The sequence below is a fragment of the Microtus oregoni genome, unplaced genomic scaffold, assembly GCF_018167655.1.
Source record: "Microtus oregoni isolate MIOR12 unplaced genomic scaffold, Mior012 000034F_ref0000314, whole genome shotgun sequence".
Classification (NCBI taxonomy): Eukaryota; Metazoa; Chordata; class Mammalia; order Rodentia; family Cricetidae; genus Microtus; species Microtus oregoni.
In genome coordinates, this window is record NW_024543093.1 from 1,705,567 (window position 1) to 1,733,563 (window position 27,997).

Genomic DNA, 27,997 nt, shown 5'->3' on the forward strand with positions numbered 1-27,997 from the left:
TTAAAATATAGTTGTCAAATTTATTTTCATTAGGTTGCCATTTTATGAAGAATTCCTAAGATTTGTGTTTCTTGACATGCAAGAGTTAGCAGTCATAGCTCAGTTACTATAAATACTGCTGCTTGGAAGCAGCACCACCATGTTAGAGACTTTATTACTGAGACCCTATTCCATCTACATGGAATCAGAAGGTTCTGAACAGCTGGTTGGGAAGGTAGCCAAGGTGCAGGAAAGATGTCTGTGCTTCCTTTTCAAGGGCAGCCAACTCCTGAACAGTAGGTGCCAGGATATCCACATGGCCTTTATAGTTTCCACCTGTACCACACACACAAATCATAAAGCAACGTAAATGACACGCTTGAAGACTTGTCAGGAAGACGTAGGCTCAAGTATCACTTCATACACTGTTTCCAGCATTAAGCTTCTGGGCAAGTTATCTGCAGCACATTTAGCTTTAACTTTTAAAGTCAAGAACTTCAATATAAATTAGTATTCAAGCTTCACTAATATAACAGTTGCCTCAATAGCCACACCCACCATTCCCTTGGTTTGCAGACCACTAGTTTACCCTGAATCAGAGACATTCTGGGCAAAGAGAACATTAAACAGGTTGCCAATTACATTAAAGACTTCTGATTCTTTGTTCAAAATCACCTATAATACCCATTTTCTAATATTTCATTAAAAGTTCAAGTACTCTTGATATGAATACTTCAAGACAATCAGCTAAATTGCTGTCCCTCATTCACATACAGATCACATAATAAAATGCTGCAAGCCAAGCAATAAAGCACTGGAGAATAATTAGTAGAAAATAATTAACATGCTAATAATATACTATTAGCATAATGGAACAAAATCATTGTCTTTATAAACTGACATTCAAAGAGGCAAATTTAGCTAGGTGTGTTAGTACAGGCCTATAATCTCAGCATTCAGAAGGCCGAGGCAGGAAGATCCTGAGTTTCAGGCCAGTCTGGGCTACAAAACAGCGGTGCAGAGTGGAAAGGCAGGCAGGTGGACAATACACTGATAGGTCTGACAGCTTACCGCCAGCAGCCCTCTTTTGACCGTAGGTAACTTTCCCATCAAACTCATCCACTGGAACCTTTATATCTGGCTCAACCTGGGAAATAGTGCAGTTCAGGTGTTCTTCTATCTCGGAAAGTAGCTAAGAAAGAATGAGAAAATGAAAATATTTCAAATAAGAATTTCACTTTAATAGTTTCACTGTAGCTGTACTAACTAAAATTTGGCAGGCCTGATGCTTGGACAAACAGAAGCAAGATCTCTGAATCACAACTCACAAACAGCATTATTAGCCAATACCGCTATCTCATCGCTGACAAATATATCAAAGTAGAGTTGTAATTTTTCTTTTCTTTTTATTTAATAATTTATTTAACTTTACTTTATGTGCATTGGTGTGAAGGTATCAGATCCCCTGGAACTGGAGTTACAGACAGTTGTGAGCTGTCATGTGGGTGCTAGGAATTGAACCAGGGTCATCAGGAAGAGCAGCCAGTGCACTACCACTGAGCCACTTATCCAGCCCCGAGATGTAATTTTTATAGATGAATGCACTCTGTTTATCAAGGTCTCACCTGCATTTCATTGTACCAGATGGTACAGCCACCATCTTCTTTGAGCCTTGTGTTATAGCATCCTTTCCCACGGTTGCTGCATACATGATACCAAACCTACAGTAAAGGAAGAAAAAAATATCAACACGCATAGAGACAGGGAGAAATAATTTGCTCTAAATTTTGGGGTTTTTAACTTTTTATTTCCTTAAAACACTAAAAAAAAAAAAAGGATTATGTGTTTCATGCAATGGCTCATTGTATTTTGTATTCTGAAAATACAAAAGGGCGAGAGCTACAGAAAGAAATTTTCAGAGTGACCGAACAGTGAACTGACATCACAACCTGAGGTCCAAGGGGCGCGGGCGGCTAGGTGTGGCGGAGCATGCCTGCAAACCAGCACTCAGGCCTCGGCAGGGAGGACTGAGTCTGAGGCCTGCCTGAACCACAAAAAGGTGGGTATGGGTAGGAAGGGGATAAATACTGGAGAAGGTTACATCAAAATTAATATTCTGAAGACTGTTATAGGCAAGAACAATAAAGTACATAAGGGACATGTGCACATGAATTTGAGAAAAAGATGTATGAGATCTTATAAAAGTTTTTCTACAAATCCCTCATTACATTTATAAAGAGCCTGTGTCACCCCCAAAGTGTCCTATACTACAATGTTTAGAGAATTTTTGTTGACAACTATATTAAGGCTATTAGGAATATTCATATATTGCCCTTTTTACTATAAATCATGTGCTATTATTTATCTATTCAATCCATGCAGAGGAAAGAAATGCCATAAAATGTTCACTTAACCCAGACCTACAAAGACAAATATGGTATGCACTCACTCATAAGTGGGTATTAGATGTAAAGTAAAGGATAACCAGGCTACAATCCACAACCCCAGAGAAGCTAGGTAAAAGAGGACCCTAAAAGGGACACACACACAGAGCCCCAGGAAAGGCAAATAGTAGAAGGGAAGGGATGGGGGATGGGAACATGAGGGTGAGATGGTCAAGTTGAGGGAGGGACAGAGGAGAGGAGCAATGAAAGAGATATCTTGATAGAGGGAGACATTGCGGGATTAGGGAAGTTCTCAGGAATTCACAAGGATGACCCCAATGAAGACTCCTAGCAATAGTGGAAAGGGTGCTTGAACTGGCCTTCCTCTATAATCAGTAACTAATGGAAGCAGTTGCAGGGATCCACAGCCAAGCACTGAGCTGAGCTCCCGGAGTTCAACTGAAGAGGGAAAATGGATAGTATGAGCCGGGGTATGTGTGTGTGTCAAGATCATCATTGGGAAAACCAGAGGACAGCTGACCCGAGCTAGTGAGCGCTCTGGACTAACAGCTGAGGATCCTGCATGGGAGACTCAACTAAGTCCTCTGAATGTGGGTGACAGTTATGTGACTTGATCTGGGGGCGGGGACTGGCAGTGGGACCAGAACTTATCCTGGGTGCATTAACTGGCTTTTTGGAATCCATTTCCTATAGTGGGATATCTTGCTCAGCCTTGATACGGGGGAGGGGCTTAGTCCTGCCTCAATTTGTCATACCAGACTTGCCAAGGGAGGGCTTACCTCCTCTGAGGAGTAGATGGGGGGTGGAATGGGGGCAAGTGGGGGAGGGTAGGAGGAGGGGGAACTGGGGCTAGTATGTAAAATTTAAAAAATTTTTAAATAATAATAAAAAACCATTCACTCACTTCCATTTGTGACTGACTCCAGTTTCAGAGGGAAAACCAAACTGCTTTTACTTCCCAATCAAACCACAACTCACAATGACTCTAAGAGAACACTGGGAAGATTACCTTTTCTTTCTCTGTTGCCACCAGGGAAATGGCCAGGCCCATTCTGAAAGATTTTAAAGCCTGTATTAGACCTTAGTTCTGAAACACGGGAGCTCAAAGGGGGAAGAACCTGGGCAGTACCTTTCAGCTCGCCCTACTCTGCCAATCCGGTGCACGTAGTTCTGTTTTTCATCAGGCAGGGTGACATTTATAACTGCAAATAAAGACAATGGTTAACAGCTGCCACGGTTTGTAAGGTTAGAGTGTAGGGCAGTAAGTCTCTTCTTACCATAAGGAACACCATGGATGTCAATGCCTCTAGCAGCTACATCTGTGCAAATCAAAAATCTTACGTCTCCTTTCTAAAAGAACCAAGAAAAAGGAGTCTGTCAGTGAACACACAAGACATAAAAACCATCTTTCCACTAACAGAGCTAAATGCTACTTTCAGATTAGCTTTTTGGACATAATCTACTGGACCAAGTGTTGGCGTTTTCCTTTATTATCTGCAGAAACACAGTATAAATGTCTGGCCTTGTTTTCTTTACAGCAGTGTTATTAAACCTGGCTTTATCTTTAGAAATATGTTTGGAAACTCAAAATTATACAATAGAACAGAACATAGAAACTTAGGTGTTGTCCTTACTCATATTAAACTAAATCTAGGGGCTGGAGAGATGGCTCAGTGGTTAAGTGCACTGACTGATTTCTGGTGCTCCATTCCCAGGGCCTACACAGCACTAACAACAATCTGTAATGTCAACTCTAGGGGACCCAACACCCTCTTCTGACTTCTGTGAGCACTGCACACATGTGGTGCAGGAAAAATACCCATACACATTCAAAAGAAAACTTCAAAACCAAAACCAAATCCACACTACTAGATGCTTTACCCCCAAAGTCACAAAGTAACAGACAAATCCCAAAAGAGTGGCAGGGAATGAGCCCCTAGTGCTTACAAAAGACATACAAACTAGCTTTTGGATGCCTTTGTGCAGAGGAAACTTGAGATTTGGCAGTGAGAGGAGCACAGTGATTTTTGGTCTAGTATAATCCCCGAATGGCGGTGTACTTGTGTAATGAGACCAGGGAACACCAGCGATACACAGTATGGAAGCATGAACCAATCTAAGCCCAGTATGTCCCACATTTTCCCATACCACGGGTCTTAGAAAAAAAAAAAACAAACCTGCTCTGGTGAACTGGAATGTCAGTGGGAAGAAACTGCTGATGTTTATCTATAAAGCTGAGGCCTACTAAACACACCAGGAGCTCTGAAAGCCATTAGTATGCAGAAGCACATGGAAGTGCACCTCAAACAACAGTAAAACACTACTAAACTCTAATGACAATTCCTTTAATAACAAAGTAAATTCTCTGTAAGTATTCATGTCCTCTCTAAAAAACTTCCACAGACATGGTTTACCTATGCCATATTTCCACAAAGTACCTATGTGAGGAAAGCAAGTATGTATTTATGTATGTCAAAGAGCAGGTTACCGAACACACCATCCAGGAGCAGTGGACCAGGTACTAACTACAGTGCTGTCTGCCTACCTGATGGGGAACATGACATTTTTTATCTGAGTGTCAAAGGACTAATTCCTGCTACAATGAAGATGTATGGGTAAAAGTTCAGTCTCTAGGATGAGAAGAGTTGTAATGTTAAGTGACACAAGGAACACTATAATCAGCCAGTTTAAATAATAAGGAAATACAGGCAACCAGGCCCCGTACCTTAAATCTTTCCAAGTTCTGCTTTCTCTCATGAGGCTTTCTGTCACCGTGAAGACATACACATGAGAACTGGTGTCCTTTTTTATCAGGTCCTAATGAAAAGCATATTGAACAACTGACCTTGAAAAGCATTATGCAGAAGACTACAGACTAACAGCACCTGTCTATAAAGATCTGTATACCCAAGTTTGGCACAAATGAAAGCAACAGCTTTTCTGTCATAGGCAAAATGCCATTAAAATAAATTCCATGAAAGGCTGGGGAGGCAACTTAGTTGGTAAACGTAAGCATGGGCAGTGTCGGCATCTATAACCCCAGCTGCGAGTGGGGATGGACAGGTGGACTGGTGGAACTCACTGGCTAGCAAGCCTAGCTGAATCCATTAGCTCCAGGTCCAGGGCGAGAGCAAGAAGATGGGAAGTAATCAAAAAAGACCCCTTTGGCCTCCACAGGCATGCGTACACCCTACAGGAACATACACACCTCCCCTCCCCTCACACACACAAAACACAAGTCAGCAAATGGTTTTTAATAATTTCCTTGAGTTTTTGGTATGTTCTTTGTAACGACATATGCCTAATGTTTGTCTAGAGTAATACTCTATGTGACCTTAGCATAAGACTTCAGTCCACTGAATTACTGAATATGTAATATATATTAAATATATATGAATTAAATATATTCAAGATTTTTACAATACTGATCTTATTCTGTGATTTCTAATATGTATTTTCTCCTCCAGGACTAGAGATGGAACTCAGAGCCTTACTCATAACCAGGCAAGTTCTATCATTGAGCTCTCTTATCTCCTGTTCTTTGGGTTTCTGAGATACCATCTCATTATGCAGCTCAGGCTGCCCTTAAGTGACCTCACGATCCTCCAGCCTCTGCCTCCCAAGTGCTGGGATTACAGGTGTGTGCCGCAAGGCCTGGCTTCTTTCTTTCTTTAGTCTTATTTAAGGCTTCCCCCTCATTCCTCTTTTTCCTCTTTACCAGTTTAGAAAATACACATTCTGTATTAGTCATTATTCTTTAAATGTTAGTATTAATCCGTAACCTAGATCTACAGCCTTAGAATTCTGTGGTTCAGGTTTACTCTAATGAAGACTGCAGCAGTGCGGAAAAGTTCTCACTATTTACCCCAGGGTTCATCCATGAAAATGTAGATAGACACTGCTAAGTTACACTGTGCCATCACTGCTTCCAGCTTTGTGCATGCATTCTGGCTTTCATCAATGTGACCTCAACAGTCTATGAAATGAGGATATAAGTGAGAAAAATTTACCTCCTCCTTGTTGCATAAAGTACTGCTCCAAGTTATCACAGTCAATTTTAGTTCTACAGAAGATAATTGCTTGATCCATCTTGTGCTCCTTGATTGCTCGGACAGCATACTCCCCCTTAAGTATTTTAATAGCTTCAGACCACATCTCTTGATTACCATAGCAACAGAACAAGCAACAGAATGTCAATATGAAGCTATCACGAGCACACATTATCAGTCAGACACACTTAACTCTCCTAAAAATCTCTGCTGTACAATAGATAAGGCAGAGTATGGGAGTGAAATACTGAGTTAATTCATTACTTCATTACTTCATTTACTTTTGTTTCTGTCAAGGTCAATGTTACCTACTTTTAGGTCTCTCTCTCTCTCTCTCTCTCTCTCTCTCACACACACACACACAAAACCACAACCATTATAAACACAAATGTGCAAACAGACTAGCACAAAAGGCACACACATCAAAACTTGCTACTTTCCTCTCAGGCATTAGTTATAATTGGTCTTGCATTAACTTCCCTTCCTGCTCAAGACATGATTATTGGATTATCTTAAGACTTAAGGAAATTAATAAATCTAACCAGCCTAACAGCACTCCACAAAATGAGAACCTGGCTAGAAGTTTCAGCCATGGGAAGTGGTGCTATCATGTTACCTGTCTGCTGATGCCCAACCTGTTTCTAAATGCTCTCTGGTCGTCTCCAGCTGCAGGGCAATACAGTAAAATGGGTATTTGGGAAGTGCACTCTCTATCCATGGGTTAACAGTATGGGCTCAACTAGTACTTTCTCTACTTTTCTCTCACAGGGAGGAAAAGTGAGTATAAATAATGCTAATCTGGAGTTACACATAAAACTGAATTCAAAGAAACTCCAATCAAGATTTCAGTTAATCCACCTTTCAGAAGTATATCACAAACCTCTCGGTGAACTCAACCAAGAAGCAAAACAGCTCTGACCTCTTCTAAGGATCCACTCAAGACATCCGGTGTCAGACATGCAGTCTGATGAGTCTAAGGTCCTTCCCTTAGGTCTTAGCATCTTATATCCTACTGTACCTTCATAAATTCTTGGAACATTATGAACACGAAACAAATTGTCTCATAGGCTATCTTCACTGAGTTCAGACTAATGTTAATGCTTTTTAGAACTAATCACTGAGTAGAGTTTCTTGTTTGAGTCTATGAAGTGTATGACTGAACAATACAAATGTGTTTAATGCCTTGAATCACATACCAAAAAAGTCACAATGATCACAAAAATAATCAAGAAAGCCAGACTGTCTTTCAACATTATAGCTAAAGGCATTTCCCCCTACCATCCCTCTTCTTCATTTTTCTAGAATTTCAAAGTCAATATAAATCTGTCACGACAAATTTGTTGGTTTTCTATAATCTATAATCCAAGACTTATAATTTTGAAGTCATAAAACCAATGTCTAAGTTCACTGATTAACATTCCCCTCCCCAAGCTAAATGGATTATTGTGCCCCATTTTTCAAATATTCTTATTGCTTTTATTTTTCCCATTCTAACTTTGTAGGTCATATCTCACATCTTTTGGGAGACTAGTTGGAGCAGAAACTCAACAGAGCAAACAAGTTATTTCCCAGATCTCTAACACATCCTAGTAATTTTTCAGCTCACCTGGACTGTTAGCACCAGGTCTTGTGTTATCTTTTGCGTGTACATCATCAGTCTGTTGGAAGGGAGAGATAGAAAGGGATGTGGATATTAAAGAGTGATTAAGAGCAGGTGCCATTCTATTCAAAGGAAGAAATTTATCTGTCTTTGGACTGAATTTCAAGCATGTCTTTATAATCTGTACACAAAACCATTTTCAGTTCAGAAAATTTCTTCATTAACTAAGGAAATTAAGTATAAATGTAACAAAAATAAAAATGTGGCTTTCAATCTATTATATTTAATAGTTGAAACACACTTTTATTACATAAAAATAAATGTAGCAAAAGTGGAGAAAAGGACAAGATGGGCAAGTGAAACTGACTTTTATGAGAACAGGGTACATCAAATAACACAAGGCAGCTCCTACTGAAATGTTACTAAAATGGAAGTTTCTGCACCTGAAATTTGACATAGGTAATCTTTTTTACAAAAATTTTATCAAGGAAGCTAATCACAAAGAAAAAAGTTAAAGATGAAATTTGCCATTTATTTGGTGCCTTTTACACACCTAAGCTTTCACAGTCAAGACACGGCTTAATGTGAGGCTTTGGTACAAAAAGCTCAGTGCTTTCAGCACCACTGAGCACTCAGGAGACTCGTTCACCACACCAATGTTCACCACACAGCACTTACTCGAATGTGGTTCTTCCCCAGCCTTTCCCAGAGCTTGTCAGTTTTCGGATTTACAGGGACGACTACATGGTGCACAGTGTCTGGAACAGAATCTTCCCCTTTCAAATCGACCCATGTGGGAAAATGCATTATCTTCTCGGATAGTTTCTTTACATCGAAAGAATGAAGAGTAGCAGAGCAAACAATCACCTAAGACAGGAGAATATGGGTGTAGATCAACTCTATAACAATCAGCATCACATTACACTCATTTTTAAAATTTATTTCTTTTATATTTTGAGACTCACACTAATAATGAATAATATGAGAACAAAGTATAATAACCAGAGGATCTAAAATACATCCAGTACCTGACTCCATGTACTAAAGAATAACAGTGTGACACTGGCAGGCTGTCGGCCAAGACAAATCCAATACCCCACTGCATGTAGTAACTATTAACTATGTGACACCGGCATGCCATCAGTACCCTCACTGTCAAACACAGAGCATGCTAGCTCTCCCTCTAGGAAGTTTTTTGTCTTGTTTATTTTAAAAGTCAGAGTTCACAAGTTATTAATCATCCCGTTCTCTAAAAAGTCTCTCTTCTCAAACCACTTCCTATGGAAGGATGAAGAAAGGAAGGACAATGTTTTCAGAAACAACCACGACAAAGATGAGTGACTTCAATAGCTGAACCTACTTCCGCGCTGCACAGGAAGCAGCACTGAGAATGTCTTAGGGTCATCAGTGGTGACTAAGAAATCACCTTTATTTCTAAAAGCAGCTTTTAAGACTATCATCTGTGTGTGCATGTGTACTACTCGGTAACTAGATGATAACAAAGAAAGTGTTTAATCAGCAAACTTATTCAAAACTCTTGGTTCCTCCAGCAGTGGTACCGCTGGCTACACATAGTTGGAGAGGCACTGGCCACCTGATACCTGGAGTCTTTTCCCATCAGAAGTAATCTGAGGAATCTGACTGTGCATCCTGTTAATGAAGTCAGAGTAACCTTGAGAGAGAAGCCCATCCTGCAGAAGAAAAGAGTTTCTAATCAGTATTAAAATCTTTTAATTTTAAAATTTAAAATGCAAGGTAAACAAACAAACAAACATATAAACATACATATCCCTGTATTTACAAAATAATTATGATCCGTTAAATACTTAAAGACAAGTTATAAATTCAACTTTAGTTTCCTTGTGACTACAATATGAAAAAGGTATAATAAATAAACCCAAAGCATACTCCAATATTCAAAAATTAATACAACAGTTTATAACATATGTCTTTAAGATAATGACTTTAATTTGAAAACTGAGAAAGTTTCAGTGATGGGAAATTAACCCAACCATCTTGAGAATAATTTGGAAGAGTATTTCAAAGCTTCAAACACATTTATGTTCTTCCAGATGGTCCACATTTTGCATCTCTGATATAAATAATTTGTTGTATAAGAAATAATGTATGCACAAAAAAATCATTAGGAATAAAAAAGGCAAACTACCTATGTAAATAATTTGTTGTATAAGAATAATGTATGCAGAGTTATTAGGAATAAAAAAAGCAAACTATGTAACTAGTCAGATAATAAACATACCATGATATATCCATATAACAGAACATTAAATAGCCTTCAAAGAGTAATTACGAATAGTGATGTGAAAAGTTTATGATTTTTTTTTTTATAAATGTTTGCAAAACTCCCCAAAGTCGAATTTTAATGACCTACAGTAAGTCAGTGCCAGAACCCCTACTGGATCCCGAAATTCAGCTGCTCAAGGTCTTGGTGTAAAGCTATGTATATTCCTATGTATATTCTCCATCTACTTGAAAGCAGGCTTAGATTTCTCATACCTGTGTGCAATGTAAATAGTTGTTACACTGCATTAGTTATGCAAAATTATAAGTCTATATATGTTCAATATAAATGGGATTTTTTTCTAATATTTTCTTTCAAGCTTGATTTAATATGCATATATAAAAAGCCAACTGTATGTATATCAATATGTAGTGTTATGAAAATGTGTTTAACTGTGATATTTAGATAGTAGGATCATGGCTAAAGTGTATTTTTTTCATCTTATAAATCTTATATGAAAAAGCACAAGCATATTCTAAAGAAAACATGAATATATTTCAACATACTGCTTCATCCAGAACCAAGAATCTAACTTGAGACAAGTTGAGCTTTCCCGTTGATACCAAATCATCTAATCTTCCCGGAGTACCGACGACAATATCAACCTGAAAAGCCAAAAGCAACACCCAAGGCAAACTGAAAAATTACTATGATTACTTTAAACAGCTAAGTGTCCTTTTCCACTCACAACAAAACATACAGAGTATTGACATAGTGACAGTGAGCGCAAAGGACATTTAAGGTCACTACGAATAAATAATGCTATACATACATCATCTGTGCTTCATTTGAAGTTAATATGATGACTTTGGCAACTGATTTTAGACAGCTTTAACTTTTAAACATAATCTAATATGTAAAATTTGCATTTTACAAGAAGAAACATATGAATTTACATGAATTCTAAAATTCCCAAATGCCAACTTCAATACCAGCTCCACCATTATCCCACTATGAGGCCATGAATGATGTCATTCAGTATCAATTTCCCATTTTGAGCAGGGGAATATCTTTATCTTACAAGATAGTTTTGATAAGAGAAGGCCCACAGAGCAGGGTCTGTCAAGTAGTCAGAGTGAACAGACACAATGCTAAATTTCTTCCGGGTTCCATCCCTGTGACACAGTTAAAGGAGTAGATTATCGTGTGGACCCATCACTACGGTCACAGTACTGGATATACCACTAGTAAGTGCCCACACTGAGATTCAAACTGAATCTATTAAGAGGTCTGTGGGGCTGGAGAGGTGGCTTAGGTTAAGAGCACTTATTGAATTTGCCGAGTGTTGGGTTTGGTTTCCAGTGTCCAAAGAACAGCTCATAACCATCCCATAGCTTAGTGCCAGCAGAAAGAACACTCTCTTCTCACTTCCACAGGTGGAGACAACAGTGGAAAATGTGGGAAGGGAAACAAAGAGAGCACAGCACCTCCTTTAACAAAACAATGGAATAATACTGCCTTTCCTTTGCCACTGGCTTCAGTAGTATCCTGAGCGTGTGAATGTCCATGCGTGTGCACATGCACTGTAGGTCAGAGGCTGACATCAGCTATCTTCCACCTTATTTTTTGAGACGGGGTCTCTTACTGAGTAGGCTACGGCAACAGGCCCTAGGGATCTTCCTGTGGTTACTTTTCTAGCACAGGGATTATACGTTCAGGCCACCATGTCTGACTTTGTCCAAGATGCTTTTCCTCCACCTCCCAAGTGCTGGGATGACAGGTGTGTCCCTCCACGCATGACTTATGCAGTGGTGGATATTGAACCCAGGGATTCATGCATGCTAGGAGAGCTCTCTGCCAACTGAGATTCATTCCCAGCCTCACATCTGGCTTTTATGCTGGGGTTGGGGACCGAACTCACATCCTCATGCTTGCATAGCAAACGCTCTACTGCAGTCTAAGCCACAAACTATGAAACATGACTGATGGAAGCAGATCTAATGCTCTCAAAATTCCACAGCTGGAAAACATAAGGTGAAAAGCCCAGTACATTATGGGAAAACTGACTTGAGTTTGAAAAACAAGGGCCATGAATGAAACTATTAAATTTACTAACCAATAAAAAACAAACAAACAAATAAAAATCACATAAGAACATAGCAGAGAAACACTATCCATTTTAAAATAGCATTGGCAAGTACATTATTATGATGCCTTGTTCTTAATATACTGTCAAGCCAAATTTACAGTTCATTCAACATCAAATTTAGTTTGGCAAGGATGGAACTGAAAGGAACCGGAGATGGTCTAGATTTCACAATTAGATATTAAGGAAAGGAAATAAAAGGGAAATCTGTAAGATGTTCATTTCATAAACATAAATATAGAATTTTATAAAGTCCCAAATAATAGGGACCAGAGAATCTTGGCTTTGTCCTACACAATGGCACATCTAAGCAGTTTATAAGACTTTCTTCATGTGTCTGAGCTCAGAGGCTGTCTCGGTATTCTTCATCATTTCAAGGCTTGCAGAAACTTTGACATTTTATCTCCATAACCTACTCATCTCCATATTTATATTGGTTATACTTAGCATTGGGGGTTTTTTTTGTTGTTGTTAAATAAATAATAAATACATCAGGTGGTGATGGTGCACGCCTTTGATCCCAGCACTTGGTAGGCAGAGGCAGACAGATCTCTTTGAATTCGAGGCCAGGCTGGCCTACAATGTGAGTTCAAGGATAGCCAGGGCTGTTATATGGAGAAACCCTGTCTCAAAAAAAAAAAAAAAAAAAAAGAAAGAAAAAGAAAAAAAAAAGAATAAATAACTAAACATTGTCTTTTAATCAGAAAGTCTAGAAGGAAATTTCCAGGGAACCAAAGCATAAACAAACAGCATGGTGGAATTTTGGATGGGGAATTTAAAAAGGACCACTGCCCTCTAACTTCTGGGTAAAAAGTAGGTGTGCCCACAAGGTGTCTTCCAGCATTTGGTCTTGTGCTCATTTAAGTTTCAGTCGATTTTTCTTGGAAAAAACAGAATTTATTCCCAAGTTAAAAGTACAACTTACCCCATTATCCAAAACTGAGAGCTGATCCCGAGCCGCCACTCCCCCAATTATGAGCAGTTCCCTGAAGTGAACAACAGAATAAGGGGGAGATTAAAGTCTGTCCTGCAGTTTGCTCTACACTCTTTTCAGGCAAGGTCACTGAAGAAGGGCTGCATTAACGTGAGTCCAGGAACATGGAAGCTGAGCACTTCACCCCCAAAACCAGAAATGGCGCTGGGGCAACTGAGCGCTTACAGTTAGTCAGTCCTCATCTACACAGCCTACCCCACGGAAGCTCTTCAAAACCAGACTTCCACCTTTTAAAACACACTTGTCTGTAGTATAGAGAATAGGAGTCAGGGTAAAAAGAGGTTGCCTTCAGGAAGGATAATCAGAAACTTGTATTTAGTGTTACTCATAGCTTGTTAAAAGACAAAAAATTTCTCATTAAAAAAAGATTTTTAAGCTGAGTGGTGGTGGTGCACACCTTTAATTCCAACACTTGAGAGGCGGAGACAGACAGAACTCTCTGAATTCGGGACCAGCCTGGTTTATAGACTGAGTTCCAGGACAGCCAGAGCTACAAAGAAAAACCCTGTCTTGAGAAACAAATAAACAAACAAAAATATTTTATATGTATGAATGTCTTGCCAACACGCATGTATGTGTACCACACACGTCAGCTGCCCATGGAAGGGTGTGTCAGATGTGCTGAAACTGGAGTTACAGATGGGTGTGACCCACCATGTGAGTGCTGGAAACCCTCTTGATGGGTTGCCTGGTGCTCTTTACCACTGAGCCATGTCTCTAGCCACCTCATCCCCCCTTTTTGAAACTGGGTCTAATTATGTAGTCCTGGCTGGCCTCAGACTCACTGTGTAGGATGGGTAGGGTAGTTTCAAATAGTCACTAGGGCTTCAAGTAAGGCAAGGGCTTATTTGTATTAAATACCAAATAAGTAATCTATAACCCATAATTTCACCATCCTCCCCAGTGAACTGTTTTCTACCATCCACTTCCCCTTGCGGACTTTGTCTAAACACATTCATTTTATAGATAATGACAGCAGCAAATCAAACTACAAAGGCATTTTACCTTTACAAAGGCTTCCAAAACTGCTCCTCTGAAGGTCAAGACTCTTACACTGAACAGGAGCTCTGTTATCAACTCCTTAGGAGCTTCCTTTTCCACATGCTCAAAATGCTTCCCCCAGTTTTCGTATTTCTCTCCTCTCCACACTATCCCACAATCCCACAATGAGTTCTGTGAAGGTGGGGGCAACTCTCACTACTGGAGCCCAGTCTAGATCTTAGGCACAGACTTTACAACACAGGGTTCTTAATATCTGCCAAATAAGTAATGTGTCAATCCATTCAATAAAATTAAGGATTATTTTGCCTAGTATAATTCATAACTAAATCAGTCTGCTTAACTTGTAAGTAAGGTCACTACTTACCTCTAAGTTTCTGGAATAAAGAGAGTAGCTATGATCACATAACATTGTTAATATACCAAAACCCACCTAAATGTACATTTCTGAACATGAGCTTTATCACCCAAATTGCTCCAAGAAAAAAAAAATTAAAAAAAAAAAGTTAAAAACAAAGTAACAAAAATTATTAAGCATGAAATCCACAAGTAATTTTCTTACAGGATTTGGCTTTTCACAAATTAAAAAGGATTCTGAGCTGAATATGGTGGCTCACACATGTAATCTTAGTACTTAAAATGCAGGAGGCCAGCATGATTACACAGCAAGATTCTATCTCACAAAAGGAATAAAGGAACAAAGAAAGTCTCCCTCCACGGAACACTTGGAGACGGAGAAGACAACACCGCAAGGGTCTTAGAGTCACTCTCAGGTTAGGGCTACTGACAACCTTCACTGAGCCACACATTTTCTAAGCAGTGAAGAGATGAAATTAATTTAACACTGAATGAAATCAGCCTCTGCCCAAAGGAGGACAGTCTCAGTGGAAACACCGCTACTACAAAGTTATAGTGTTTTATGTTGTACACCGATGCCTCCTTTTGTTTAACTTTCCTCTTCCAGAACACTTTAAACAAAGACAATACGCATCTGAGCTCGAAAGGAAGGCTTACCGTAACTTAGGATTATCAATATATTTCTTAAACTGCTTGACGTTGTTCAGGGTTTGCTCTGCTAACTCCCGGGAGGGTTCCACAATGAGAGCTTTTGGAGCATTAGGGAGAAATTTTGTTTGTGAAACCTGTGCATTACCTTAGGAGAACAGAAAAGACCACAGGTCACATAAAACACACCTGAAAACATGTCAGTTAAAAACATGAATGCTAATGTTTCAGTTATCAAACTTTAAGTAATAATTGTAAAATATAGAAGACAATCCAACAAAATAAAGCTAAAATTCCTAAAATAACTTGTGGGTTTTTTTTTTTTTTAAAGTCAAGTTGGGCTGAGAACAGTTGATTGAGGCTGTTATCTTGTGACAAGGCAGGAAATGTACTTTAAGTGGGTGAACTATACCAGGCAATCATACAGAAAATAACGTAAGCTTTCAAGTCAAAACTGCTTGGATCTGAATTCAGTTCTAGCACTTATCTGCTCTGAGACTTTGGGTAAATGATTTCAAATCCGTATTCCTCAGGCCCTCTGTAAAATGTAAAGGCTACCTCAGAGGGCTGTGGAAAGATCAAACAATCTGTGGCAAGCCCTCAGCAGGCTGCTATGGCACTTCAGAAGCACAGGAGCCAAGCACACCACTGCCATCAAGACTGAGATAGCCTAAATGCCTTAACAGACACAAAATAGCTAGCTCATCAATTGTGTTTGAACCTGAAGTTTACTAATCTGTTAATCACAGGGGTGGATTAAACTAGAGCAGGAGAAAAATGAGACTTACTAAGAGAAGCCCTTCCCATTCGGGTTCTCTAAAACCCTCACCCTCTCTGGTGCAGTAAGTACCTGTGTGCTGCGACTTGACAATATAACTATCAGGGGCCTTGGAAATAGCAACAAAACCATCTTTTGGTGGAAACTTAAATTCTTCTTCACCAAAGTTAAATTTCAATTCGGCATTCTGGCAGTGAATAAAAGGGAAAAAAAAAGGTTTAACATAATGGCAAACTGCCCAGTAAAATATAATAAAAATCAAACAGTTTAGATCACAGCAAAACTTCTAAATACCTTCAAAACACAGGCGGGGAAGAGAGCTTGATTTTTTATATGTGCTGGTATTTCAAATGCTAGACCAAGGTCTTTTCCTTTAAAACAAGCAAACAAAACCAGAGATATTAAAATGAAAAAGAATTTCCACATACACACTAAAATCTACCAACCTGCCTCTCTTTCTCATGCTCTTTGGAACCTATGGATAAAGGTGGGCTGCCCAGAGCCAACCTGCTCAGCGTTTGACTTCACTAACTGTCCCCTCTTCGTGTCTACATGTCTAATTACTCCCTATCTCCAAGACCTCTGCCTCTAGAGACATCATAGCTCACATACTCCACATTAGACACAAAATCCTCCCTTGGATCCACAGTTCCTTCCATTTCACTTGTATTTTTCTTCTCACTTATGAAGTAAAATCCCTGATTTCCATTTTTAGGACATCCTTCCTTCTGCTCATCTCACTGTCTACATGTCTGACTCATGATCACCTACCACCTTTCCCTACCAAATTAGCTACCAAGTACCAAATTCTGAGGCAAACTTACTCCTGTCTCTCTTGACAATACCTTCAGCAGTACTGGGCACAAACCAACTTCTCCCTTGAGTAGCCGGAGCCCATGCGCCCCATTCTCTCCTTCTCTTCTTCTCTGCTAGATTCTCCTCAGTTAGCCAGCTTTTAGCCACAGGAAAGCAGGCCTTGGATCTTTACTAATATTTATGTCCAGTTCCCACCTCCTCATCTGTTTTCGACACAGCTGGCCCATGCTGCTGAGAACCCCGGGGTTTCTCACTTACTCTATCTCACTGAGCTAGCACTTCAGCCCTTCACACCTGCACCTCCTCACTGTTGCTAAGGCAGTGTGGACACTTACACCTAGAACCTTCCTTTGCCCTTCCCTCTTCCTGAAATGCTCTTCAGTTCTCTGCACAAACCCTCCCCCCTCCATGACTTCCTTTTAAATGTCTTCTCATCAGCAGAGCCTTCTCTGAGAGCTCTCTAGAAAAGCACATATCCCCACACAGCAACTGACTCCTTTGCCTTGCTCTTCCTCTCCTCCCCACTCACTACCACCTAATGTTTTATTTGTAAATAATGGCTGTCTGCCTCTCCTCATCAGTGTGAAAGCACCACAGAGCTACCCTTCATTTGTTCCACCTTCTGCTGCGGTTTCATCACTTTCCCGTGCACATGGCACACAGCAAACACTCAACAGAACAAATACCCACTGAAATGAAAGGTAGGTGAATAGGGTAGAGGATTTAAGAACAGAATAAGACAAGTAAGAAACAAGAATCATAAATATTCTTACCATTCTTAGAGAACTTCACATGCCCTTTATCAATATCTAAGTAGCACCCAATGGTATCATGCATAGTGAATTCCTGAAAACCCAGAAAGTGAAACGTCATGAACAGAAAGCTCTGAAACGAGGTTAACAAAGCACAGGCAGCAGCAGCAAAAACAATGGTGGTGTCTCTAAAGACTTTAAATGAAATGAGGGTATCTAAACGACTATCACAGGTGGGGATGGAGACTCACTCCTGTAATGCCAGTATTGGAAAGGCTGAGACAGAAGGATCACCAGGCTCCTAGGTTACAGAGTAAGATTTTGTCTTAAAAAAATAAACCACTAAAAACTTGTCAGAGCACACATCATATCTAATAGTAGATATATCTGACATACTTCTCAGAATCAACATGATATTAAAGATTACTGCCATGGACTTAGACACAGAAAACTATATTTAAAGTCTTCATAATCAAAACTAAAAATTGAGATGTAAGCGGACATTTCCTGTACTGACTGCCCGCTCCCCTATAGATATATTGGTTTTTTTCAAGACAGGGTTTCTCTGTGTAACAGCAGTGGCTGTTCTGAAACTCGCTCTGTAGATCAGGCTGGCCTTGAACTCACAGAGATCCATCTGTCTCTGCTTCCTGAGTGATCAGGTTAAAGGGGCATGCACTACCACCACCTGGCTCCCAATAAAAATTTAAGCCCTATCTACTTATTTAGTCTTAAATATATAAATTTCTTTCTCAAGTCCAAACCTGAACTATCTCAATCATGTCTTTTTTTTTTTTTTTTGGTTTTTCGAGACAGGGTTTCTCTGTGGTTTTGGAGCCTGTCCTGGAACTAGCTCTGTAGACCAGGCTGGTCTCGAACTCACAGAGATCCACCTGCCTCTGCCTCCCAAGTGCTGGGATTAAAGGCGTGCGCCACCACCGCCCGGCCTCTCAATCATGTCTTAAGTGATCAAGAATGTAAGACTTACAAATGCTGTTTCAATAAACAGCATCAAAGCTTACCTCTCCGTAATTATCAAACTGTTTATTATGAGATTTCTTTCCTGTTCCACCGAAGCCAAATCCAAACTTGTCAGTACCTAGATTTTAAAAGTAGTTTACTAGAGGTCTGAGCTCACCAGGAGAATTAAAAGCCCTGTGAAAGAAGTGATTTTGTCCTTGCAGTCTGAGAGTCCAGACAAGTCTCCCTGGGTTTCGGAGCCCTGCATCATCTGGGGCATTTTCAGCCAATGCAGAGTATGCAACAGACACAAGTGACACCACCTCACTACTGGCTATGGTCACTAAACGAACTCACAATAATCTGAAGTGTCTCTGCAGATGCTCATTCTAGCCTGATCTTCATTCATTTTTAGTCTCTCTTATTCCATATTGTCAGAACAAGGAATGGGGTGCAAACAGGAAGCAAGCAGTAACTTATTTCAAGTCTTTTCTGGAACCGAGTGAAGTACAGATAAATATTTTTTGTGTTCATAAAATTAAGTTCTAATGCAATGAAGCTCATTCATTCATCTGTCTCCAAAAAAAATTAAGATGTTAAAAATGTATAAATATAAGACAGCTCAGTTATTACAGAAACACTTACCCAGGTCTAAGGAGGCCTGCATGGTAGACCACCCAACTCTGCACAGGCCTTGGTCATGACAGGATACCTCATAGTAGTGTTTCCCTGTAATGGTAAAATTCCATGAGATTAACACAAACTGCATACCTATGACCCATTTACCAACCGCTTCTGAGTTACATTTGTATGTGACAGAAGAACTGTGGGTCTTTCTGTACCATGAAGATTGTCAGATCTCTGCATTAAAGTGCCTATGGAGAATTCACATACTGACAGTTCAACCTTAAGCAGTTATGAAGGCTGGTGCAATACCTTTCAGCAGTCCTCTGGTCGCTCTGCACCCGTGCCACTCCTTCACTTCTCTGCTCTGACAACACAGGCCATCTGACCCAATAGCTAGATGTGGGGAAACACAGAGATGTACATAAGTACAGGCCACACGAACCATTCTTCAGGAAATAAAATAATTACTCAGTCTCATCAATAAGAGCTTTACTTCTCAGAGTGTTCCAGACTTTAGATTCCTAGATGACAGCAGTCTTCCCCTTTATCCCTGCATCTCCTGGGCTTCTATACTGTCACTGTTAGGACAAGAATTCACCTGAGTCCAGGAAGATGAGTATAACTCCTAGAGTATTCTGCCTGAATAACAGCCTCAAGGCCAATATGCGTGTTCGTCCTTCTTCAGTGGTGGGAGAACAAGACTGCTAAGGAATAACATGGGACTATTCGTTACAATTTGCTGCTCTGACTATTTAGTAAGAAGCATACAAATGACCAGAGTGTGTTACTGGGTAGTACTGGGGACTCTAAGAAATGAGGTTTTACATTACACACCAGAGTCAGACAGATGCAGATTAATAAAAATTTAGTTTTTGTTTATACTGGAAAAAAAACTGTATCTTTTGCCACATTCATGTTTTTCCAAGTCATGTTCAGTACCTGGTAAAGAACAAACTTGTAAAATACCACTTTTTCATTTTTCAATTACCTAATTTTTCAAAAATTTTAAGTTCTTATTCATGTGATAATATTAGAAATATTAGAAATAATATTAGAAATATGTAAAAGGATCTCTAGTGAGCTGCCTGCAATCCCAGCACTTGGGAGATAGAGAGAAAGGAAAATCAAGAGTTCAAGAAGGAAATCAAGAGGAGAAAGGTAGATGGATGCTTGTAATTAAAACATAACGTCAGGGGCTGGAGAGATGGCTCAGTGGTTAAGAGTGCTGTCTGCTCTTCCAGAGGTCCTGAGTTCAATTCCCAGCAACCACATGGTAGCTCCAAACCATCTGTAATGAGATCTGGCGCCCTCCTCTGGCGTTTGGGTATACATGGAGGCAGAAAGTTGTATACATAATAAATATATATATCTTTAAAAAAAAAAAAAAAACCACGTCTGTACAAATGGAATCCCAATAAATCCTAATAGTTTACACAATTAATGTGTCAATTAAAATAATAAAACAATAAACACAAACATTCTTTTATAATTTCTAAGTCTTCTACTTGGATTAGAAAAGCTTCTCTTCTACTAAATGATACATGCTAAATTGTACATGCACATATACGTCCACACACATTTTTTGTGTGTATGCACGAACACATATATATAATTTAAATCTCAAGTACATGTGAAATCTATTTCTAGTTAAGATACATAGAAGCCAGTTTTTGGTTGTTTCAGATGGATTGTCAATGTCGCCCGTGTCTTTCACCATATAAATCTCCCTTCCCCATGGAAACACAATACTACAATACTACATTTTTTGTGTACATTACACTGTCATTTCCACTAGGATTTATTTCCATCATATTCTACTGTCTATTTCTAGTTCAGCACTATACTATTTATATTTAGTGACTATATTATAATCTCTGGAAATTAAATCATGCACAATACTTTTTCATAATTTTTTTGGTATTTTCATTTTTTTTAAAGTTTCTGAATTATCAATGAGTAGGCAGAATTTATCCACTTACCAAAAGCAGATCCTCTGTCATATGGGTTCATCTGCCATTTGTTGAGCACTAGACAAATTAATGTAAGAAAAGTGAGTCAAACCATGTGCTACAATAGCTCTATGAAAACAGAAGATAGTTTGTACTTTATACCCAATGCCTTTGATTCAACATGGTTTTGTACATCATTTGTAATGTTCACATATATATGCAGCTGTTTTTATTAAAGACAAACTAGCCCTGAAAAATCAAAAGGTATCGATGAAAACCACTGGCCCACTCGGGACTGCAACCCAGTCTCCCCTTGTTTCAGTGCACTCTGGGTACAGGACACTGATCTCTGTCACTGATAAAGTGAAACTTAAGTATCTAAGCAACTCAACCTTGAACATAGAGGAAATAAACGATCTTATCAGCCAGTCCTTTATTTTAATTCAATATGAAATTTCAAGTCATACTTTTATTTTTCTTCCTGTTTTTATACGATTGGTATTTTTCCTTTTCTAAAATCTTGTTGGCCCATGAATAATAAAAAATTACAGTAATTAAGGAGACTTTACATGCATTTTGGCCCATTTCCCTGTTCATGGTTGAAATCCTTTCTGGATCAGGTCTGTCTATCTGTCTTTCTGAGCAAGAGCTGTCTATGAAGTTTATATACTATGAATGCTGGAGACCTATCTTCCTTAGGGCTCTCCCTTATCAGCTCATCCTAACCACTAGCAAGTCCTAAAGGTAAGAGATCCTACACATTATCTGTAAGCCTTTCTGGGCCTTGTTCCCCAGAGCAACCATTTTCTTTCCACATGTCTTTAGTCATCGGCTGTCATCGTCTCCCTTATCCTTCATGTTTACAAATGTAGGTTTGTGTTTCCTCATCAGAGATGAGTTTTAGACCCACCCTACTTCTGTCTGGCCACCTCAGAAACATTCCTGTCTTGCATCATCTCTCATAAATGATGGCATATGGCTGTTAAAAGTTCTGAAACTATTTTAAAATAGGCCAACATTACAATGAATGTGTAATTACATTCATTTTTATCTCTCACAATTCATTTATTCATTCATTCATCCTTTATATATCAAAACTAAAAAGTTGATATGCCAAGTTCATTCAAACTTGTTATTTTTCTGTTTTGTATCATAAAACAAGTTACTTCAAAATATATAATACATTTGTTAAAACATAACAGAAGCAGAGATGAAGAATAAAATTTAGGAACCCTGGAAGGAAAAAGATCGTTACTTAAAGATAAGGAAATGAAGGTGAGATTATTCATAATAGGATCAACACCCAGTAAGAGGATCAGCCTCCGTGTAAGGAAGACAAATACCACTTTGCACAATATTCATCCTTACTCGTAGACATACACAGTTATATATGGTTAAGAAAAACACAAAAACAACTAAAGGTAAATTCCAAATGCCAGTGTATTCTCAAAAGACACACCATTTGCATTTTAGAATGGACGATTTGCTAATTAGGTCATAAATGTCACTTTTTATCCTTGTTTCCAGGACACAACACTGCAATGCTGTACTGTGTACACAGCAATAAAATGCATACCCCAAACCAAACCAGCAAACAAGAGAATGACTAATTTTCAAAAAAGAAAGTATCAATATAATAGTTACCCGAAGCACCGGTTTTAATAGTAGTTTTCCCTTTCTTTCCTTCCTGTTGGTCTTTCAGGGTCTCATACACTATCTGGATAACTGGAATACTAAAGGCCTGTCAGAGAAACAGTTTCTGTTAGCAGTCGGCTACTGAGGATAGTAGTCAATATAATGGCCAAGGCTATGCATGCACATTAGAAATTATCCAGAGAACTGCTATTTCATTTACCCAAACCTAAATGCCAATCAGATAATCAAGAGTTGACAGACAGAAGTCAGCTGATGCCCTGGAACTTCAGAATGAACACAGAGCAAAACGGGAAGATGTCTACTCAGACGGCTTCTCTAATCTAGGATAACAGACACACTTTCTGGGTGCAATCTTTTTAAGAGCACTGAAATTCTGAAATGCCTGTAAACATACAGAATTTGTGTCTCTTTCTGTAAGACCGCTTTAAATGACATCCTTAAATCCATACCCTTTACAAAGCTTCATAACTTGTCAACAAGAGAAACAGTACTCCGAATGGCTAGTTTTACATCAGCTGAAATGAGCTACAGTCATTGGGGGGGGGGGGGGGAATCTCAGCTCAGACACTCCCTCCACAGACCCATGGGGCATTTCTTAATTATGAGATGGGAGGGTCCAGACCATTATGGGTGCTAAAAAAAAAAAAAAACAGTCTGAGCAAGCCATGGGGAGCAAGTCAGTAAGCAATACTCTGTGACCTCTGCTTCAGCTCCTGCCTCCAGGATTCTGCCAGGTTTGAGTTCCTGCACTGGCTTCCCTCAATGGACTGGGATTTAGGATATGTAAGCCAAATAAACCCTTTCCTCCCCAAGCTGTTTTTGGTCATGGTATTTCATCACAGTGATAGTAACCATAATTAAGTCAATGACAAACTATCATTTCTTATATATTAGAAGGTAATGTTTGAATTAAAAATTTCAAAATATAAGCTGTTCAAATACACAAATATATACTGTTCAAACATACTTTTAAATTCAGGTTTTAATTAAATGTAAATGTATTACTTACACCAGTCTTTCCACTTCCTGTTTCTGCTGCCTGAATAAGTGGGGGAAATTGTAGTTTAAATTGTGAATTAAAAGAGATTAAACTTAGCATAATAGCATGTAGAAACCTTGTAATACTTGACTAGCCAACTTTATTTCTAGTGTGTCAGATTACTCTGTCTCAGTCAATTTTGATTCCTGTCAATCGGGTCATCTCTCCCAATTCATTAAGAATCTGTCCTTTTCTTTCCTTTCCCATTACTACCACCCAACGGAGGTCCATGTCATTTTAACCTAATTATTAGAGTATACTAAGAGTATCTAACCGCACAGATCTATACTACAGTCTGCTATACAACTGATATTCACAAAACCATAATTCTAACCTACACCTACCTGGCAGCTTTCCATACTCCCCACTGCGCAAATTATTTAACTTGAAAAAGAATCCAATCTGATTAAATGTATATTTCCTATTGTTATCGCAAGTGATACCACCATTCCAGCTACATATTTTATGCTCCCACCCACCATTACCTTCAATAAAAACTGATAAGTCACTCCAGGCCTATCCCTACCACTTTTATAGAATACGCTGACCACAGTATACATGTTAAAAATGCCGGTTAGTGAATAAAAATAATTTGGTAAAACAATTCCAGACTCAAGCTTCTGAGATATCTTAAACAGGGTCACACAGCTCCAGAACATGTGTGCCCCGTACCACCAACCACCTTATTAGATGTAAACCTACCATAAGTACATCTCCTCCTCCTAGGATCAATGGGATAGATTCTGCCTGGATATCAGTTGGTAGACTAAAAGAATCACATTTGAAGAACTGTAGTTAGTTAAGAATAGAGAATTATCCAGGCTAATTAAGTCATGCTAGATCAACCTAAAAGAAACTGTACGTGGCAATCCAACCATTTTTTTCCAGCTAAAATTAAAAGTTCAAAGGAGACATTTATGACGTAAAGAATCACCATGAACTAAATTTCACTTACTCAGCTAGATAAAAATATATTTGACAAAAATTACTGTTCACATTAGGAGATTTCTGATACAAACACATTTAAGTTTTATATACTTACAGCCAATCCATTTCTTCCACAGCTTGTGCAATCTCAGGCATAACACCCATCTCTGAAAACAAAAAGTCATTTTAATAATCAAACCTATTAATAAGCCATCTTTTCTTAAAGCTGATTTATAGAACTGGGGAAAGGCTTTGAAGTTTAGCTCTTATATTGGTCCTTTGTATGGTATTGCTGAGTGTTGAGTTTTGGAGACAGATTTGAGTTCAATCCAAGGTCTCATTTACTAGAACAGGACCTTGGGAAAGAACTATAAACCTGTTTTCTCTGCAGAAAATGGGACTTGTCGTACCTGCTTTTGTGGGGGTATAGGAAAATGTTCCTGTAATACTGCTGACATGGTGCCATTAGCCCGTGGTAGCTCGTAGCTCGTGGTGAAAAATCTGGCAGGCTCCTAGCCCTGCACCTCTAGTTTCACCGGGTGAGCTAAGAAAAACAAACAGCCCACCTTCCATGGCAGCCATAGTCAAAATTCTGTTCATCAGGTACTGTGTGCCTCAGACTAGAAGAGGCTTCTTAATGTCCTTACTATAGATTTGACAAGTTTAAGGTAATGCTCACACTATTTACTGAGTTAACTATTATATTATGAAGCATATTCATAGACGAAAACTTCACACTGTACCTTTTAACTACATACAAATACTATATTTCAATTAAAAAAAAACTTTAAAAGTTTAAGTAAATCAAAAACTCCCAAATACAGGAGTAACTTTTGGTCACCTGCTCAGAATCTCACTCTACTCAAGCTTGACACTGGGGTCCTTCTTAAGTGTATACAGCCTCTCAGCCCCCAATACACCGCCCAGCACAAGGAGTGTGAGGTGTTTTCACAGTCAAGACACTGCTTCGAGGAGGAATTCCTTTTTCTAAGTTTGAGAAGTGTTTGTATTTTTAACATAAAAAACAAATTCTGATTAATTGATGGCGGGGAGGACAGGAAGCCTGAACAACGGGGGCTGTCAAGTGAAGACCTGCTTTGTCAATTGTCTGTTTAAATACTTCTGCATTAAGGCCAGCCATAAATGGACAAAGTAGGCAGTTCCTAAGTGTTCTGTCATTTTATCCTTCCTCAAGTGAAATCAATTATAGTAGGTAGATTACTTAACCTTCCCTTCCAAAGATAAACTAATGAAGCCCAAAAGATGACCAACTAGACTGGTCTAATAAACTATGCCTAGAGTCTATTCCTATTCTGACCCCTAGAATGCAAACTACTGGGAAAAATGGGGGAGCAATGGGCCAGGCTCAGGAGCTTAAGGCACTTGCCACCAAGTCTGAAGACCCAAGTTCAAGTCCCTGCTCCCACATGGTAGAGGATCAACTCCAGAAAGTTGACCTGACCTCCACTGGGGAACGTCCATGTTCAACCCCTACCACAAAAATATAAATTAAAAAGAAAGTGATAGTCTTAAATATGTTACACATGGAAAACTGCAAGCTCGAGCTGCTTGCAGCAACCATGGATTGCTTTTAGCAAATTTTAGACATTTTCCCCCAGATCCTAGTCATGTGCTGGGCATATTTTCTACAGAAACCTTATCTTTAAAAAAGTGAACAGTTAACCTTTTAAGGGAAACAGGTACGTGTTCAAATGCTTTCATTTTACTTTTGTCTGAAATTTGAGCATTTCTCCCAAAGATGTGTGCCTATAAAACAACGACCCACAACTTCCTGGCAGATTTCAGGTCTAAAGTGAGAGGATTCCTCTTGGAAGACGTGACTTTAACAGAAATGTTTCCCCTGTAGCCTGAGATTTGGAATTCCTGATATTCTTACAGAAGAAAATGGAAAAAGCAAATGATAGTAAAATGCCATTTAAATAGGTTAACAACATAAAAAGATAGCATGCCAAACTCATTGCTATACATAAGCATACACACACACACACACACACACACACACATACACACATGTACATACACACACATATATAGATCATATTTAGTATATTCAAGGCTGGTTGGAACTTTGCAAAACTGTGAGTGCATAAAGAAAGGTTGATTGAGAAAGTGAGAAACATCAACTGGAGAGTTCAATACCCCATCCCAAATCCTGTTTGCTATCACAAAGCAAGTAACTAATTCTAAAAAGTTTTAGTTAGTATGTTCATGAGGGGGAAAAAATTGCTTTAGCTTTGACACTGAACGTTAATTCTCAGTGTGCTGTTTAGCAAATGACGATTAGACTTATTCTTGATAGTTTTACTCGTGGAAAGGCTTGTGTGTGGACAGGGGACCCCCCAACAGGACAATCATCCTTTTCCCTCAAAATATCCCTTCCCCACGCTACTTGCTTCTTGGCCTGGCCAGGACCAGATGTGTCGCGGGGCAGAAAAATGTTCTTGGTCACTGCCACGTCAAAGAGGCAGGAGGCCGGGCTCCGCGAGCGCAGACACCACGGTCGGGATTTGGCAGGTGGCGGCAAGGCCCACGGCAGAATGGGGGAAGAAAAAGCGGCTTGGCGAAGATTCCCGGGCAGCGCCCGCGGGAAAAAGCCCGGCCTGCACCGGCCGCCCCTGCCCGACAGCGCGGGTGCCCGGAGGACGGCATCCCTCCGGTCTCCCGCCACCCCACCGCCGCAACAGTAGTCCCCACCAACTCCCCGTGGACCGAGACGAGCCGCTCGCAACCCCTCAGCTTCCCACCACGCACCGGAGAAGGCCGCCATCTTCGCTCACGCCTCCGCCGCTCGCTCGGTCGTTTCTTCTCTCCCTCCCTGCAGACACGCCGACCTGCGACGGCCCGCGCTTCCGGTCCGCGCCCTATGGTTTTCCCTCTCTGGGCGAGGACGCAGACCCAGGACAAAGGTTCCGAGAAAGAAAAGACCCGCCGGTCTGCTCAAGCAAGGCTGATGGACTTTGGTTTCCCCAATAACCATGTCTGGTTATTATCAGCCACGTTTAGAGTTACGATTGTACCTAGAGGAAGTCGTGTGCTATTGAGGTCATCCTTCC

The 27,997-nt window shown here is 39.6% G+C and overlaps 1 protein-coding gene across 1 annotated transcript; it reads right to left on the bottom strand.

Annotated features, from left to right (window-relative positions):
- On the bottom strand, window positions 1–27,797 carry LOC121432363 (ATP-dependent RNA helicase DDX1). The gene is made up of 26 exons (XM_041630277.1): window positions 27,696–27,797; window positions 25,039–25,090; window positions 24,699–24,762; window positions 23,967–23,996; window positions 22,946–23,042; window positions 21,332–21,379; window positions 19,662–19,745; window positions 19,371–19,454; window positions 18,788–18,864; window positions 17,787–17,859; window positions 16,492–16,568; window positions 16,270–16,384; window positions 15,429–15,567; window positions 13,347–13,407; window positions 10,842–10,940; window positions 9,635–9,724; window positions 8,712–8,900; window positions 8,040–8,091; window positions 6,395–6,541; window positions 5,110–5,201; window positions 3,662–3,734; window positions 3,514–3,586; window positions 3,394–3,436; window positions 1,605–1,700; window positions 1,051–1,171; window positions 1–315 (listed from the first exon to the last, which is right to left on the bottom strand). Exons 1-26 carry the CDS (start codon window positions 27,709–27,711, stop codon window positions 185–187), a joined length of 2,223 nt encoding a protein of 740 aa, XP_041486211.1. The 5' UTR covers window positions 27,712–27,797; the 3' UTR covers window positions 1–184.
- Between the last annotated feature and the right edge of the window lie 200 nt (window positions 27,798–27,997).